This window comes from Chiloscyllium punctatum, chromosome 37, assembly GCF_047496795.1.
Source record: "Chiloscyllium punctatum isolate Juve2018m chromosome 37, sChiPun1.3, whole genome shotgun sequence".
Classification (NCBI taxonomy): Eukaryota; Metazoa; Chordata; class Chondrichthyes; order Orectolobiformes; family Hemiscylliidae; genus Chiloscyllium; species Chiloscyllium punctatum.
In genome coordinates, this window is record NC_092775.1 from 26,915,480 (window position 1) to 26,930,845 (window position 15,366).

At 40.1% G+C, this 15,366-nt stretch overlaps 1 protein-coding gene across 6 annotated transcripts in view; it reads left to right on the forward strand.

Moving 5' to 3' along the window:
- ptprt (protein tyrosine phosphatase receptor type T) overlaps positions 1-15,366 on the forward strand; it is a 1,418,554-nt gene that overhangs the window by 1,187,802 nt on the left and 215,386 nt on the right. For all 6 annotated transcript variants that reach the window (XM_072556501.1, XM_072556497.1, XM_072556496.1 and 3 more), the window contains 2 exons: positions 4,303-4,421; positions 15,058-15,093. In XM_072556501.1, the coding sequence (XP_072412602.1) occupies positions 4,303-4,421; positions 15,058-15,093 (155 nt within the window). The remainder of the gene's footprint in view (positions 1-4,302; positions 4,422-15,057; positions 15,094-15,366) is intronic.

A 15,366-nucleotide genomic window follows, 5' to 3' on the forward strand; every position in this document is an offset into this window, starting at 1 on the left:
GGTCCCCCCTCAACCTCCTTTTTTCTAATGAAAACAATCCTAACCTACTCAACCTCTCTTCATAGCTAGCACCTTCCATCCCAGGCAACATCCTCGTAAACCTTCTCTGCACCCCCTCCAATGCCTCCACATCTTTTGATTATGTGGTGACCAGAACAGTACACAGTATTCTAAATGCGGCCGAACCAAAGTCTTGTACAATTTTAACATGACCTGCCGGCTCCATACCCCATCAGATGAAGGCAAGCATACCATATGCCTTCTTAACCACTCTATCCAACTGTGCAGCCACCTTCAGGGGACAATGGACCTGAACTCCCAGATCTCTCTGCTCATCAACTTTTCCCAAGGGTCTTCTGTTTACAATATAGTTCGCTCTCAAATTAGACCTTCCAAAATGCATCACCTCACATTTGTCCGGATTGAACTCCATCTGCCACTTCTCTGCCCAACTCTCCAGTCTATCTGTATTCTCCTGTATTCATTGACAATCCCTTATGCTTTCTGCTACTCTACCAATCTTTGTGTCATCTGCAAATGTACTGATCAGACCAGCAATGCCCTCTTCCAGATCATTTATTATATATTGGTTAAGGATGACATCAAGGCTATATTAAAAATGATATTGACACTAGGGACCAAAATGTTAAATCAGTCTGGGTGGAAATGAAAAGGAAGAGAAGAAACCTCTTGCTAGAAGTGATTTTCAGGTCCCCGAACTGTACTTCTAAAGTAAGGCAGAGTGTAAACCACAAAATAATGGGGGCTTATAATTTGAACATGCATATTGATTGGAATAGTTAACTTGGCCAGGGTAGCCTCAAAGAAAGGTGCATAGAGTGTATGAGGGATTGTTTCTTAGAGCAACATGTAATGGAGCCAACCAGAGAACTGGCTACATTAGATTTGGTATTATGTAGTGAGGAAGGATTGATAAATAGTCTTGTAATTAAGGATCCTCTTGGAGGAGTGACCACAACATGCTAGAGTTTCAAATTCAGATTGAAAGATTGAAGACAGAGTCGCATATGAGAGTTTTAGCGTTAGGCAAAGATAATTATATAGGGCTGAGGAAGGAGTTGGCCCAAGTAAACTAGGCAAAAATATTGAAGAGCAGGACAGTTGAAAAATGGTGGCAAATGCTGAGGGAAATACTAATTACCTCTCAATTAAAGTATATTCCTGAGAGGAAAAGGAATTGTAAGAAGGTGAAGAATCAAAGTTTGTGAGAAGATTTATAGCTCGGGTGCTCATTGTTGTGGTTCTGTTCGCTGAGCTGGGAATTTGTGTTGCAGACGTTTCATCCCCTGTCTAGGTGACATCCTCAGTGCTTGGGAGCCTCCTGTGAAGCACTTCTGTGATCTTTCCTCCAGCATATGTAGTGGTTTGAATCTGCCGCTTCCGGTTGTCAGTTCCAGCTGCAGTGGTCGGTATATTGGGTCCAGGTCGATGTGCTTATTGATTGAATCTGTGGATGAGTGCCTGCCTCTAGGAATTCCCTGGCTGTTCTCTGTTTGGCTTGTCTTATAATAGTAGTGTTGTCCCAGTCGAATTCATGTTACCCAGCATGAGCAAAACCAATGTAGTGTACAAAATCCCATGCAAGGACTGCACAAAACACTACATAAGACAAACAGGAAGACAGCTAACGATCCGCATCCATGAACACCAACTTGCCACGAAACGACATGACCAGCTATCCTTAGTAGCCACACACACAGATGACAAGCAACATGAATTCGCAGCAAAGGTTGAGAGGAGATCTGTCAGAGGTGTATAAGAATGAGGCACATTGTTGAGGTGGACAGGAAGGTACTTTCTTCCATTGATAGAGGGTTCAATAATCAGGGGCCATAGATCTAAAGTGAAAGGTAGAAAGCTAAGAGGAGAAATGAGGAAAATGTTTTTCACCCAAAAAGTGGTGGGAATCTAACCCACCCTGAAGGAGTGGTTGAGTTAGAAGCTATTGTGACATTAGCAGAGTTTAGATATTCACTTGTGTTGTTATAGCCTCCAGGCTATGGGCTGATTTGGAAAATGGGATCAGTATCGTGAGATCTTGAGTGAGATGATAAATGGGCATCAGTCTCTTAGTAATGTGAGAACTTGAAAAGCTCCTAAGAACCTGTTAGAGGTAAAAACAATGACTGCAGATGCTGGAAACCAGATACTGGGTTAGTGGTGCTGGAAGAGCACAGCAGTTCAGGCAGCATCCAAGGAGCTTCGCAATCGACGTTTCGGGCAAAAGCCCTTCATCAGGATGAAGGGCTTTTGCCCGAAACGTCGATTGCGAAGCTCCTTGGATGCTGCCTGAACTGCTGTGCTCTTCCAGCACCACTAATCCTAAGAACCTGCCCTGTGTTCTCAAGAATAATTTTGAGTGCATTGTAAATACCTAATTACATTGCAACAATCACTAAATTGTGCATTTTGACAAAATAATACATATAGAAGAAATTGTGTCCATTCAGAAAAACCCTATTGATATTGACTACCTAAACTGAAAATACAGTCTACAGTGGACGTGAATTACTATAATGTACATAGGTGTGAAACCAGTTTCACATGGAAACACATTGGATTTAAGCAATTATATAGAAAGGTGTGAAATAGAACATCCTCCTAATAAAAGTCAAGTAAGTATTAAGCTGCATCAAGAGAAGCTTGGAACATAAATTATATACATAATAATATAACATACTAACTTATATGCTAACTTATATATAATGGCTTTATGCATGTGAATGTGCATTCAGACATACATACATAAATCATATTAAATAAATGAAAATCATTGGTTCAAGTGATTAATAATATAAAGGAATCTAGATAATATAGCAATGGAGGGAGGAATATTTTGGTCACTGTGTGAAATTTCTGATCATAAAGCAAGTGTCAGTTGATACTGGAATAATCGTAAACTCACAAATTTTTCAGTCATATTAAGATCCATTTGCATCATAGAAAATGATCAGTATTTTAAAAAAGTAGTTTGGTCGTAGCTTGAAAATCAGACCTAGTTGCTCCTGAATATTATCTACACAATATATTCTTAACTGCTGCATCTGGCATTTATTGATGGTACTACCATATTTTTATTCAAATGGCCACTGCATTGCCCTCCAAGCAAATTTATTTTCCCATTCATTTTTTTACAGCTGGAAAGTCAGTCTCCCCAAATGGATCAATGTTAAATAATTCAACATACACATTTATACGGGATAAAAAAAAGTCATTTTAGTTTAATCCATAGGCTGCTGCTGCCTGTGTCACACAGCAGGTGTTTGCACTTTCAAGAGACATAATGGAAGACAACTGGAGAGCAGATTGAAGAGATTTTTTTAAAATTTAAACACAAAGAAATATTGTCTCTACAACCTGGGCAGTAATGTGACAGAGAGCTTTGCCAATCTTTATAGAACTCTTTTGTTTCAATGAATCAAACAATTCAAAGGGAGGTGAAGACATTATGCCAGATTATTGTCCAGTCACTCAAGCTAAAAATCTACCTCATGTTTTCTCCAAGATAAGGTTACCAAAATACACATTTGAGTGAGAACTGCTCAACAGTTTAATACTACTTCCCCAAGGTAATGGCTCTTGCCTCACTGTGCTTTTCACTGACAACCAGAAATGGTGCACATGTACGGCAGCAGAAGAGGATATGGAAACGGCTGCAATGTTGTAGTGAAATAACAACATTTCTATGTTAAAATAGTGCAGAAAGCTGGTTGAGGAATGCAACTGTGCTCCTCATCTTAAAAAAAACTACTGTGCCTGCCTAAAACCTATGTATTTCTCAAGGGTTAGAAAGGGCGATTTTATTCTACCCGTTGAAACTATGCCACAGATTCTCAGAACTATGCTATTAATGCATGATATCTGTACAGATGGACAACTTACAAATATAATCTAGGAGAAAGTGATTTTGTGTTGTCCTTTTAGGAGGCAAGGAATTTCTTAATTGCACATTTCTGTCAAAAGTATAAAAAATAGAAGTGTATTTATCGAAATTTAGCTATTCATGCTTTTTGCACATGAATTCAGAGACACTTGGTTAGTTTATAATAGAACAGTCAACATCAGATCATCATTTATACATAATTAATTCTGGTGTCTTTAAACTGGAAAAAAAGGATAGCTACAGTTTCAGATTTAAAGGTTGATGTCAATGCACTGAGTTTTCTTTTTCACAGAGTGCTGACAACTCTTTCATCACCAAATATTGTTTGATAAGATGGTTGTTTGATAAAGTTAAATTCAAAGTACTAAACTGTCTTTATCTTTCTGAAAACATAAAAGGAAACTGGCAAAGAAGCAGAAGGAGACACAGAACAGCACCCAGCGAGAGATGGAACCTGTAGTAACAACAACAGACAAGAGTTGTAACAAACACAGATCAGTTCCAAGAGATGATGCATGTAAGTCCTAACATGAGCATCAGTTCTGAGGGACTGAATTTTCATCTGTCAGTAATAAAAAGAACTTGGGAAGATTTTGAGGTTAGACTATCAATACTATGTGAATTTGTCACAGCTTTTTGTTTCATTGACTTAGTGATATAACCTGAATAAACCCATTTTTTTTTAAAAAAGGGTTGCAATCTAATATACCAAATTAATTTCAAATCAGTTTATTTTAAATCTTTGTCTAAAATATGATGAAGAACAAGCATTTTTTTTTCTCCAGGATAAAGCACAATATTAGCTTCTTCTACCATGGCACTGAAGGGATTAAAACAGCTTGATGCATTGATATTTTGATGCAGATGTTCCAGATATTATTTATGTTATCTCAGCTGAGTCTCTGCAGGAGTGTCAAGGTATTCAAGTCAAATAAAAATATCTTGTGGGATTTGATCAAATATGTATTTGATTTGAGACTTTTTGAAATTAAAGCTGTTATTTAAAATTGCTTGGGATTTGGTTGTTTTCTGGAGGGCATTTCTTAGCCGAGCTGGTGAGAACAAATAAGAGGACATTCAAGTTTAACTCGGCTTTTGTGACTATCTTATCATTTTGTACTTGCTGATAGATATATCTAAGCTTAAAGATGACAACAAACGGCAGTGTATTATACCAGTTTTTTTTACATCTCTCACTGATTAATAAATGTATCTGTAAAATGAAGACAGTTTAATATTTTATTCTGCTACATTCTAAAGGGCATTGGAGATCATACAAGCAAATGGATTAAAACAGGAGCAGGCCACTCAGCCCTTCAAGGCTGCTGAGGCATTCAATAAGACCAGGGCTCATTTGATTGTGGTCGCAACTCCACATTCTGCTCCATTTGTGACTCCCTTGTTGGGCAAGAATCTATGTACCCCACCAACCTCCATATACATCACATCAACCTCCGCCATTTTCGCCACCTACAAACGGACCCCAACACCAGAGATATATTTCCCTCCCCACCCCATCTGCATTCCATAAAGACCGTTCCCTCTGCGACTCCCTCGTCAGGTGCACGCCCCCTAATAACCCACCCTCCCTTCCCAGCACCTTTCCCTGCCATTGCAGGAATCGCAAAACCTGCACCCACACCTTCCCCCCTCACCTCCGTCCAAGGCTCCAAAGGGGTCTTCCGCATCCATCAAAGTTTCACCTGCACATCCACACATGCCACTTACTGTATCTATTGCTCCCGATGCAGTCTTCTGTACATTGGGGAGACTGGATGCCAACTCACAGAACGCTTCAGCATACATCTCCGGGACACCAGCACCAATCAACCCCACCACCCCATGGCCGAACACATTGACTCCCCCTCCCACTCTGCCAAGGACATGTAGGTCCTGGCCTCCTCCATCAGCACTCCCTTACCACCCGACATCTGGAGGAAGAACTCTTCATCTTCTGCCTCAGGACCCTCCAACCTCATGGCATCAATGTGGATTTCACCAGTTTCCTCATTTCCCCTTCCTCCACCTTACCCCAGTTCCAACCTTCTAGCTCAGCACTGTCCTCATGACCTATCCCATCTGTCCATCTTCCTTCCCACCTATCTGCTCCACCCTCCCCTTTGACCTATCACCTTTACCCCCACTTCCATTCACCTGTTGCACTCTCAGCTACCTTGCCCAAAGCTCCACCCCCCTCCCATTTATCTCTGCACCCTTGAGGCTCCCAGCCTCATTCCTGATGAAGAGCTTTTGCCCGAAACGTCGATTCTCCTGCTTCTCGGATGCTGCCTGACCTGCTGTGTTTTTCCAGCACTACTCTCAGCTTGACTCTAATCTCCAGCATCTGCAGTACTCACTTTCGCCAAGATTCTATGTACTGCTGCCTTAAAAATATTCCATAGGCCTGTCACTCCGATCTCTGGGAAAGAATTCCAGAGACTCATCACCCTTTGAAAGAGAAATGATGGTTCTCATTTCCATCTGAAATGGGAAACCCCTTATTTTCAAACTGTGCCCATGTTTCTAGTGCCTCCTACAATGGTAAACATCCTGTAACATTATCAGTGTCAAGCCTCACTGGGAAATTAAGTCCTGCCATTCCTGGAGTCAGTTCAAAAATTAAAAAAACCTTAGCAAAGTATGCAAAGTCCCCAGTTTATGTGTAACAACAAAGAGCTGTCGATATATAACTCAACTTGTTAGAACTCTATGCCCCATGTACATCGAGAGAGACAAAAACATTGCTGTTAAGAATGGAGGAAAGAAAACTGGGAAAGCAGTTCTGGGCAAACTGGGAATACCATCAATCCTCAAAATTCAATAATCGTTTAAGTCCATTAAATGATTTAATGGAGATTGTTTAGTTCTCTGATGTTTTCCTTTGCATTCCTTCACTTCTTTATAGGAGTCACGGTGATTGGTGAACACATTATGAAGTGTCTGACTTACTGGTTAAAAGCAACAGCTTTCAGCAACTGTTCTGAAAAAGAGTCACTAGACTCGAAATGGTAACTTTGATTTCTCTGCATGGTGTTGCCAGACCTGCTGAGTTTTTCCAGCAGTTTTTGCTCTTATTTCTGATTTCCAGCATCTACAGTTCTTTGGGTTTTTGTTTTGATTTGCATTCAGCAACTGGAGGAAGAAACAAATTGACATTCTTCAATCTTTAGGCATTTTACTGGAGAGAGAAACATACACTCTGCCATTATAGCAGTCCAAAGGCTTCAGCCAATATCACAAACACACACAAGCCGTTCAACAATCAAGGAGCCAATCAGAAAGTTGTTAGGCTGACCATTTTCACACAGACAGTGGTATATGGAATGAGCGGCTGGAGGAAGTGATTGAGCTGGGTACTATTAAAGCATTCTAAAAGACATTTGGACAGACACTTGAATAAGTAGGGTTTAGAAGGGTATAAGCCAAATGCAAGCAAATTGGACTACTTCAGTTCAGAAAACCTGGTCAGCATTGATAAATTGGGCCGAATGGCCTGTTTCCAAACTATATGACTCTATAATTCTTTGACTGTACTGATTACAGAAGGGTTTAATCAGGTTTACACAGAAAAACAATGTTTCCACTTTAGCACGGTATAGAACTTGCCACTGTAAATATAAGGTAATCGCAAACAAATCCAACAGGAAATCAGGAGAAACTTCATTTTCACAAGAGGACATGAAACTCGCTATGGCAGGGGATGATTGAAATGAGTAGCAAAACATGCATTTAAGAGAAAAATTGAATGAATCCGTATAAACTGGAGAGACAGAGCTAAATGATTCCACAACCAATGGATCAGATTTAAATAGTGCACTCCCGCCACATCCAGTCGTGAATTATGGAGGACAATTAATGGTGGCACATTGACATGCACCACTGCTCTATTGCACCAGGAACACTGGTTTGATGCCAGCCTTGGGTGACTGTCTATATAAAGTATGCATGTTCTCACAATGACTGTGTGGGTTTCCTCCGAATGCTGCAGTTTCTTCTCAGTCCAAAGATATGCAGGTTAGGTGGATTGGCCACGCTAAATTACCCATCGTGTCCAGGGATCTGCAGGCAAGGTGGGTTGACCATGGTTAAAAAAAACATTCAGGGGTTACGGAGATGGGTCAGAATGGTGGGTCAAGGGTGGGATCTCCTTTGCAGGATCAGTGCAGACAGGATGGGCTGAATGGCCTCTTTCTGTACTGTCATGATTCTTTAATCCTGTGATGGCCATTGCCATCCACAACTTCTCACAACTCCACAAACCTGTTTCCAGCTGATTTCACAATATTCAGCACCTTTCATAACTCTTCAGATGCTGATGCAGTCCATGTTCAAATGGACAGTATCCCGGAGAATATCCAGGGTCAGGCTGACAAGTGGCAAGTAATATTCTAACTGCATAAGTCTGAGGAAATGGCTGTCTTTAACAAGAAAAAATCCAATCACCCTTTTACATTCAAAGACATTAACAATGCTGAATCTTCCATTATTCATACTCTGGAGTTACCATTGACCAGAAACTGATTTGGACTATTTATATAAATAGTGACTGCAAGAAGAAGTCAAAAGCTGGGAATCCTGCAGCAAGTAAATTCACTTCCTGACTCCCCAAAGCCTGTCCACCATCTACAAGGGACAAGTCAGGAGTGTGATGAAATACATCCTCACTTGCCTGGATGGGTGCAGCTCCTACATTACCCAAGAAGTTCAAGGTTTGTCTAAAGATTTGTTTAACACTCCATACAATCATCACAGGAATTCCTAGACAACATCAAGAACATAAACATAGTCAAGGACAAAGCAGTGGTCGCATTTGATGTAACGGCACTATTCACTTAAATTGACAAAATTCTAGTCAGAGAGATAATAGCCAATCTCCTGGACAGGCAAAACAGAACAACAGGGAACCTATCAACAAGGATGGCATACTCACATTATTAAACCTGTGCTTGACAACACACTTCATATTCTACACCCAGATATATGAACAGATCAATGGAACACCTATGGGCTCACCCACCTCTGGGCTCATAGCAGAAGCAGTGATGCAAAGATTGGAACAAACAGCCCTCCCACAAATCCAACCCACAAGCTGGATCAGATATGTAGGCGATGTTTTTGTTACCATTTAGAGAACAGAAATCGAGAACACACACCAGATCATCAACATCATTCTCACAGGGATCAGATTTACAACAGAGGAGGAAACCAGCAATCAACTGCTATTCCTGGATGTGATGATAGAAAGACCACAGAATGGTGAATGCACCACGAAAATGTACAGGAAAGCCACACACACCAACCAGGTCCTGAATTATAACAGCAACCACTCAAACACATGCAAAAGAAACTGCATTAGCACCCTGTTCAAAAGGGCTACAAGACACTGCAGCACCCCCAACCTACGAAGGGAAGAAGAACACCTCTACAGAATATTCACCAAGAACGGATATCCCTGCAACGCCATCCGCAGATGGCTAACAAATAAACAACGTGATGAGGGCATGTTGCAACCTAACTCATTATCCATGCTACCTTACACAATAAAATCTCTGGAACTGACACCCAGACTTCTCCAACCACTGGGATTCATGACAGCCCAGAAACTGATAGCCATGGTCAGACAACGACTCACCAGGACAAAAGGCTTGATAACCATAATGTGCAAGACTAACGTAATTTACAAGGTTCCATGTAAAGAGTACATGAAATTCTACAGAGGACAAACAGGCAAACAAGTAAGAATCAACATCCGTGAACACCAAATAGCCAATAAATGCCATGACCAGCTGTCCCTAATAGCCATACACACAGATAATATGGACCACAAATTCGACAGAGACAACGTAACGATCATAGGGCAAGCTAAGCAGAGAATAACCAGAGAATTTCTAGAAGAATGGCATTCATCCACAGACTCCATCAACAAGCACATTGACCTGGACCCAATGCACCGAGCACTACACCGAACAACTGGAACCGGCAACTGGAAGCAGTAGGAACGGAACCAAATAAATTCCAGAAGACACAGTATGGCAGCACTTCACAGGAGGCTCCAAAGCACTGAAGATGTCACCTAGACAGGGGACGAAGCGTCTGCAAGTCAACTTCCCAGCTCGGTGAACATACTCACAACCACGATTACCCAAGAAGTTTGTCACCATTCAGGACAAAGCAGCAGGCCTGATTGGCACCACATCCACAAACATTCAATCCTCCACCACTGAAGCTCAGTAGCAACAGTGAGTACAATCTACAAGGTGCACTGCAGAAATTTATCAAGGCTCCTTAGACAGCACCCTCCAAGCCCATGGCCACCACCATCTGGACAGAAAATGGCTGCTGATACTTGGGAAAACTACCACCTGGGGCTTTCCCCCAAACCACTTTCTGTTCTGACTTGGACATATATTGCTGCTCCTTCACTGGTTACTGTATCAAAATCCTGAAACTTCCTTTCAAATAGCACTATGGGTGTACCTACACCAAATGAACTTAAGCAGTTCAAAAAGGCTGCTTACTATCACATTTTGATGGACACTTAATGATGGGCAATAAATCTTGGCCCAGCCAGACACACTCGCATTCCTTCAGTGAATTGTTATATTTTGCGGGTGTAACGTGATGGAAACCAAGCCACTCTATTCCCGGCATTGTCACAAAAGTTAAGGGTTTTATAAAAGTGCATAAAACTCCCAAATTTATCTGTTCTTTCTGAGACTCAGGAGAATGAAAATCATGGATCAAGTTTCAGCAGTTAACAAGAATTACTACTTATTCTAAATGAATTGATTCTAGCTATATGGGTAAGCAACTTTGCAGTGAAACAACTCTATTAGTTAAAACTCTGAACCCCCTTATGAACTCCCCACCGAACTCATACGGACATGAAAAAAAATTAACATAATGAGTGAAGCCAAAAACTGGAAAGGCAGTTTCATGGTCCCTGTCCATTGGATTTAGTAAGATAATATTTTTGGCTAGCTGCTCTTTGATCTCACTTCTTCATATACTTTTGCTTGATTGCAGGAGGTACACAACTGTTTTACAAATTAAAAGGTCTCTGACCTGATAGTTAAAGCTTCCAGTAACTGGTGAGGACATTCACAGAAGAATGTGGACGGGTATGAACATAAAATGATCAGTTCATTGGGATACCTGCCAGAAAACATCCATTTAATGCCAGTACATTCAGGAGTTTATGACTAGTTTGACACCTGTATTATAAAGGTTGAAGCTCGTCCTTTTTCAGTAGGAAACTTAATTTCTCATATTTCAGCTATTTCTTCAGGCAGTCAGAAGAACACCACATCCTCTTCCAGTGGTCTAAAGGCTTCTGGCTATATTGTTCATTTACATAACTGTTCAGCTACACAGGACCCAATAACATAAGTTATTGTTAGGCAGAAAGCTTTCATCATACCTGGTCACCACTCTGTAGACCAATCAGGTACTTGTTGGCAGCCAAGTCTGTTTGTACACATCTCCTTGGAGTCAGTTTATCTGTAATAGACTGTCTTCATTGTTTAAACAAAAGTGTAAAAGCACTTATAATAGCTGGTGGTAGTTTGTATTTAAAAAGTTCAGCAATATCTTCCACATCCTTGTTTTTTTTAAAATCATTTTCCCATTTCAATCCATAATCTAAAGTACAGAAAAATAGAAAAGGTACGGTCTTCACAGAATTAAAAAAAATGTGACTGATCCACAACAGTTTGGTTCCCGACATTAAACTCAAATGGAAAATTGAATCATATATCACTAAAAAGACCAGGTTGATTCAAATTCTAAGCCACAGTTCCAACCTTCCGCCAGGACAACAGTAGACTTCAAAAACAATAACGGAAATTGCTGGTGAAATTTTGCCAGTCTGGCAGCATCTGGGGAGATGTTGATGTTTCTGATGAAGAGTCACCAAACTTGAAACCTTTACTGTGCTTTCTTCCCACAAATGCTGCCAGACCTACTGAGTTTCGCCAGCAATTCCTGTTTTTGTTTCAGACCTCCAACATTACATTTAGATTTAGATTTTATGCCATATGAACTTGAGTAGCCAGATGTCTGCCTCATGTTGCTATTAAATCGATGCTTCTAGAAATACGTTTGGAGACAACAGTGGTTTGACTGAAATATTCATTGCATTTGACTTGACAGCCAAGCATTCACTGTCTTACTTATTATAAATGCTCAGTTAGGTTTCCTATTAGAAGGAGGGAAGAAGAGGTTACTGCCATCCGTGGAATCATACAGCTATCAGCAAGAGTCAATAAATCCAAGAGAAAGAAATAAAAAGAATAACAGTGACAGAGAAAATCCTATGCTGAAAATGTATTCATGTAAATAGGTATATAATCCGGGCAAAATACAAATCATAGAATCAGATTCCTTTGTAAAGAGCCATGCTTCTTGAACACATGTGGGCGGCACAGTGGCACAGTGGTTAGCACTGCTGCCTCACAGCGCCAGAGACCTGGGTTCAATTCCTGCCTCAGGCGACTGACTGTGTGGAGTTTGCACATTCTCCCCGTGTCTGCGTGGGTTTCCTCCGGGTGTTCCGGTTTCCTCCCACAGTCCAGGTCAGGTGAATTGGCCATGCTAAATTGTCCGTAGTGTTAGGTAAGGGGTAAATGTAGGGGTATGGGTGGGTTGCGCTTCGGCGGGGCGGTGTGGACTTGTTGGGCCGAAGGGCCTGTTTCCACACTGTAAGTAATCTAATCTAATCTAATTCAATATTGCCCTGAAACATACTTAGTGAATTCTCTACCCATTTTTTCAATGGTTCCAACTGGATAGAATTCCCAATCCAAATATGTTGGTCTTTGCCAATTACCATGAATAGGTACCATCGGTTTGCTTGAGAGAAAGTGAGGTTTGCAGATGCTGGAGATCAGAGTCAAAGAGTGTGGTGCTGGAAAAGCACAGCAGGTCAGGCAGCATCCGAGAAGCAGGAGAATCGACGTTTCAAGCATAACCTCTTTATCAAGAATGCGGCTTGTGAGCCACGGGGTCTGAGAGATAAATGGGAGAGGGGTGGGGCTGGGGGGAAAGTGGCTGGGAATGCAATAGGTAGATGAAGGTGAGGATGAAGGTGAAAGATTGGACCCTTGAAGAGAAAGGAGGAGAACTTCTTCAAGGTAGGCATCCTTGGAAGAGGCTTTACAGTAAGGTTATAATCAACTAAGAGAAAGTGAGGACTGCAGATGTTGGAGATCAGTCAAGAGTATGGTGCTGGAAAAGCACAGCTGGTCAGGCAGCAGGAAAATCAACGTTTCAAGCATAAGCTTTTCATCAGGAATGAGGCTTGCTCATCAGTTTGCTTACAGGTTTCTCCATGAGATAGAATATAGCTTACAGCTCATCTTTTTTTTCTGAAATAAAGTGTGCAAATCACCATTGCTGATATTTAACAGACATGATATCGCAACAACATCATGCTATCTCAATATTGCTATCTTAATGTATTTAATTTTAAGCAGGTTTGTGATTCTGTCAAAGTAACAGAGAAATGAATTTCCAATGGATGTGCTCAACCATTAAGATCAATATCTGAAATTTCTATGCTAATATACTTTGCTAATTGATTTGGGGATTTTCGTATTAAAACATTGAATAAATGAATTAAGAAGAACTGTAGACAAGATTTAGTCATCTGTTTTCTATTTTCATTGTATGGAAATTTTTTAATAGGCTTTTTCATGAAAATTAGGTTCTGAATTAAGCTCAATATCAAATATTTGGAGAGAAATGAAAGAATATAATTTTGGTTATCAGAATATGGGCATAAACTTAAAAGAAGGAGTTTTCTGTAATTACTTAATTGTATTATTATATGATTTTTCTATTACATCTTCAAAAAGTAAGCAAGATAAAATGTTGTGATTTTAGAATGCATTTTTAAAATTTGGACCAGAAAGCAAACTGATTCAAAGCCTGTTACTCTACAGAGTAAATACTTCTGACTATATATATGCTACTCTAAGGCACTGTCACAATAGGTATTTCAGACTGTCTACTCTTTGACTCTATTACACATTGTCCTAAGATCTGTGTGTTGTATTTACAATGGCACTATGTCTTTGCTGACAAAACTAAATTGGACTTAGTTTTGAATCCCGATTGCATAAAGCCATTTTTACACATGGCATCCATGAATCCACAGGCAACAAAAACAAAATTAGATATTGAAGATGTATCTATATAAACAACAGATGATGTTCATGGATGAACATTTGATACATTATATAACATGCACATTTCTTTTGATTTTGTGGAAAATTGATTTCACTGTATTTACTTTAGCAGAAAAGGAAATATCCGTTAATATTAGCATTAACAACTTAGAAGCTGCACTGTTTTAATGCAATTGACAAACCTGCAGGGAATCAGAAGGCTGGTGCATTTTTTTGTCTGGACCTCTTTTAAGCTGATCCATTACATTTGGGGAGTCAGATAACTGAACCTCCATTCACCAATGAGCTATGTCCATGGGTAGATGACAGAAGTTCACAATGGTGAAGGTTGGAAAAACAGAGAGTATTTCTGAGAGTTCTCAAGGAATGTTCCTCCTCATTCTAGTTAAAAGGTTTGGGAAGTTTTCTTGTAGGGTTAGCCTCGACTGAAGCATGTGTAAGACATAGTCCACTTAGTTTTGTTCTGGAAAGGAGTCTAGTTTACATTATAAGACATTGTTTTACAGATTTTAAAGGTAAACAGCCTGATACAGGTCACAACTTCAGGCAGCAGGCAACAGGTCCAGTTAAAGATGGTGTAAATCAGTGCATGTCATTAATGGGCAATGATTCAAGCATTTTATGATTGTTACATGGTTAGTTAATGCCAACTTGGCTATACTGTATTAGGATCAACCCCAGTGTGTTGACATTCTTACATTATGTTATTAGTCTTAGCTCCTAATGAAATGAAATTGAAATATTTTCTGAAATAGGAAACACATAAATAATTACTATTTCATTTTGAATTTATGTTCAAAGAAGAAAGCTCATTTCTTCTTGTTCTACTGGCTTTGCTATTATAGGATTATGATGCGCTGTCTGATTGTACATGAACAAATGTCTCTCTCTCTCTCTCTCTCTCTGTCTGCTGCCTTCTTCCACAACTAATTTGATCTCACTTTTTGATGGATTGGTGAAATACAGTATCAACAGACCAAGGGGCACCCAATGCCGTAATAGGTAAGATCTGGTCTAATTAAATAATGCTTTTTAGCATTTTGTGTATCGAAACCACTAGTCAAGTCTATTGTGACAATTATTTGCACTTAATGTTATTGCAGCATATGTCAAAAGTAGCACTGTCAATGTAAACTGTAATATTAAAATAGTAAAGGGATGTCCTGGATGAGAGCTTGTGCTTGTATGTTGCTTTAGCACACACTCAGGACAAGGTGTTGTCATGGTAAAGGAATTGAAGCCAGACTAGGAACAGCTATCTGAAGTCTGTTGAAT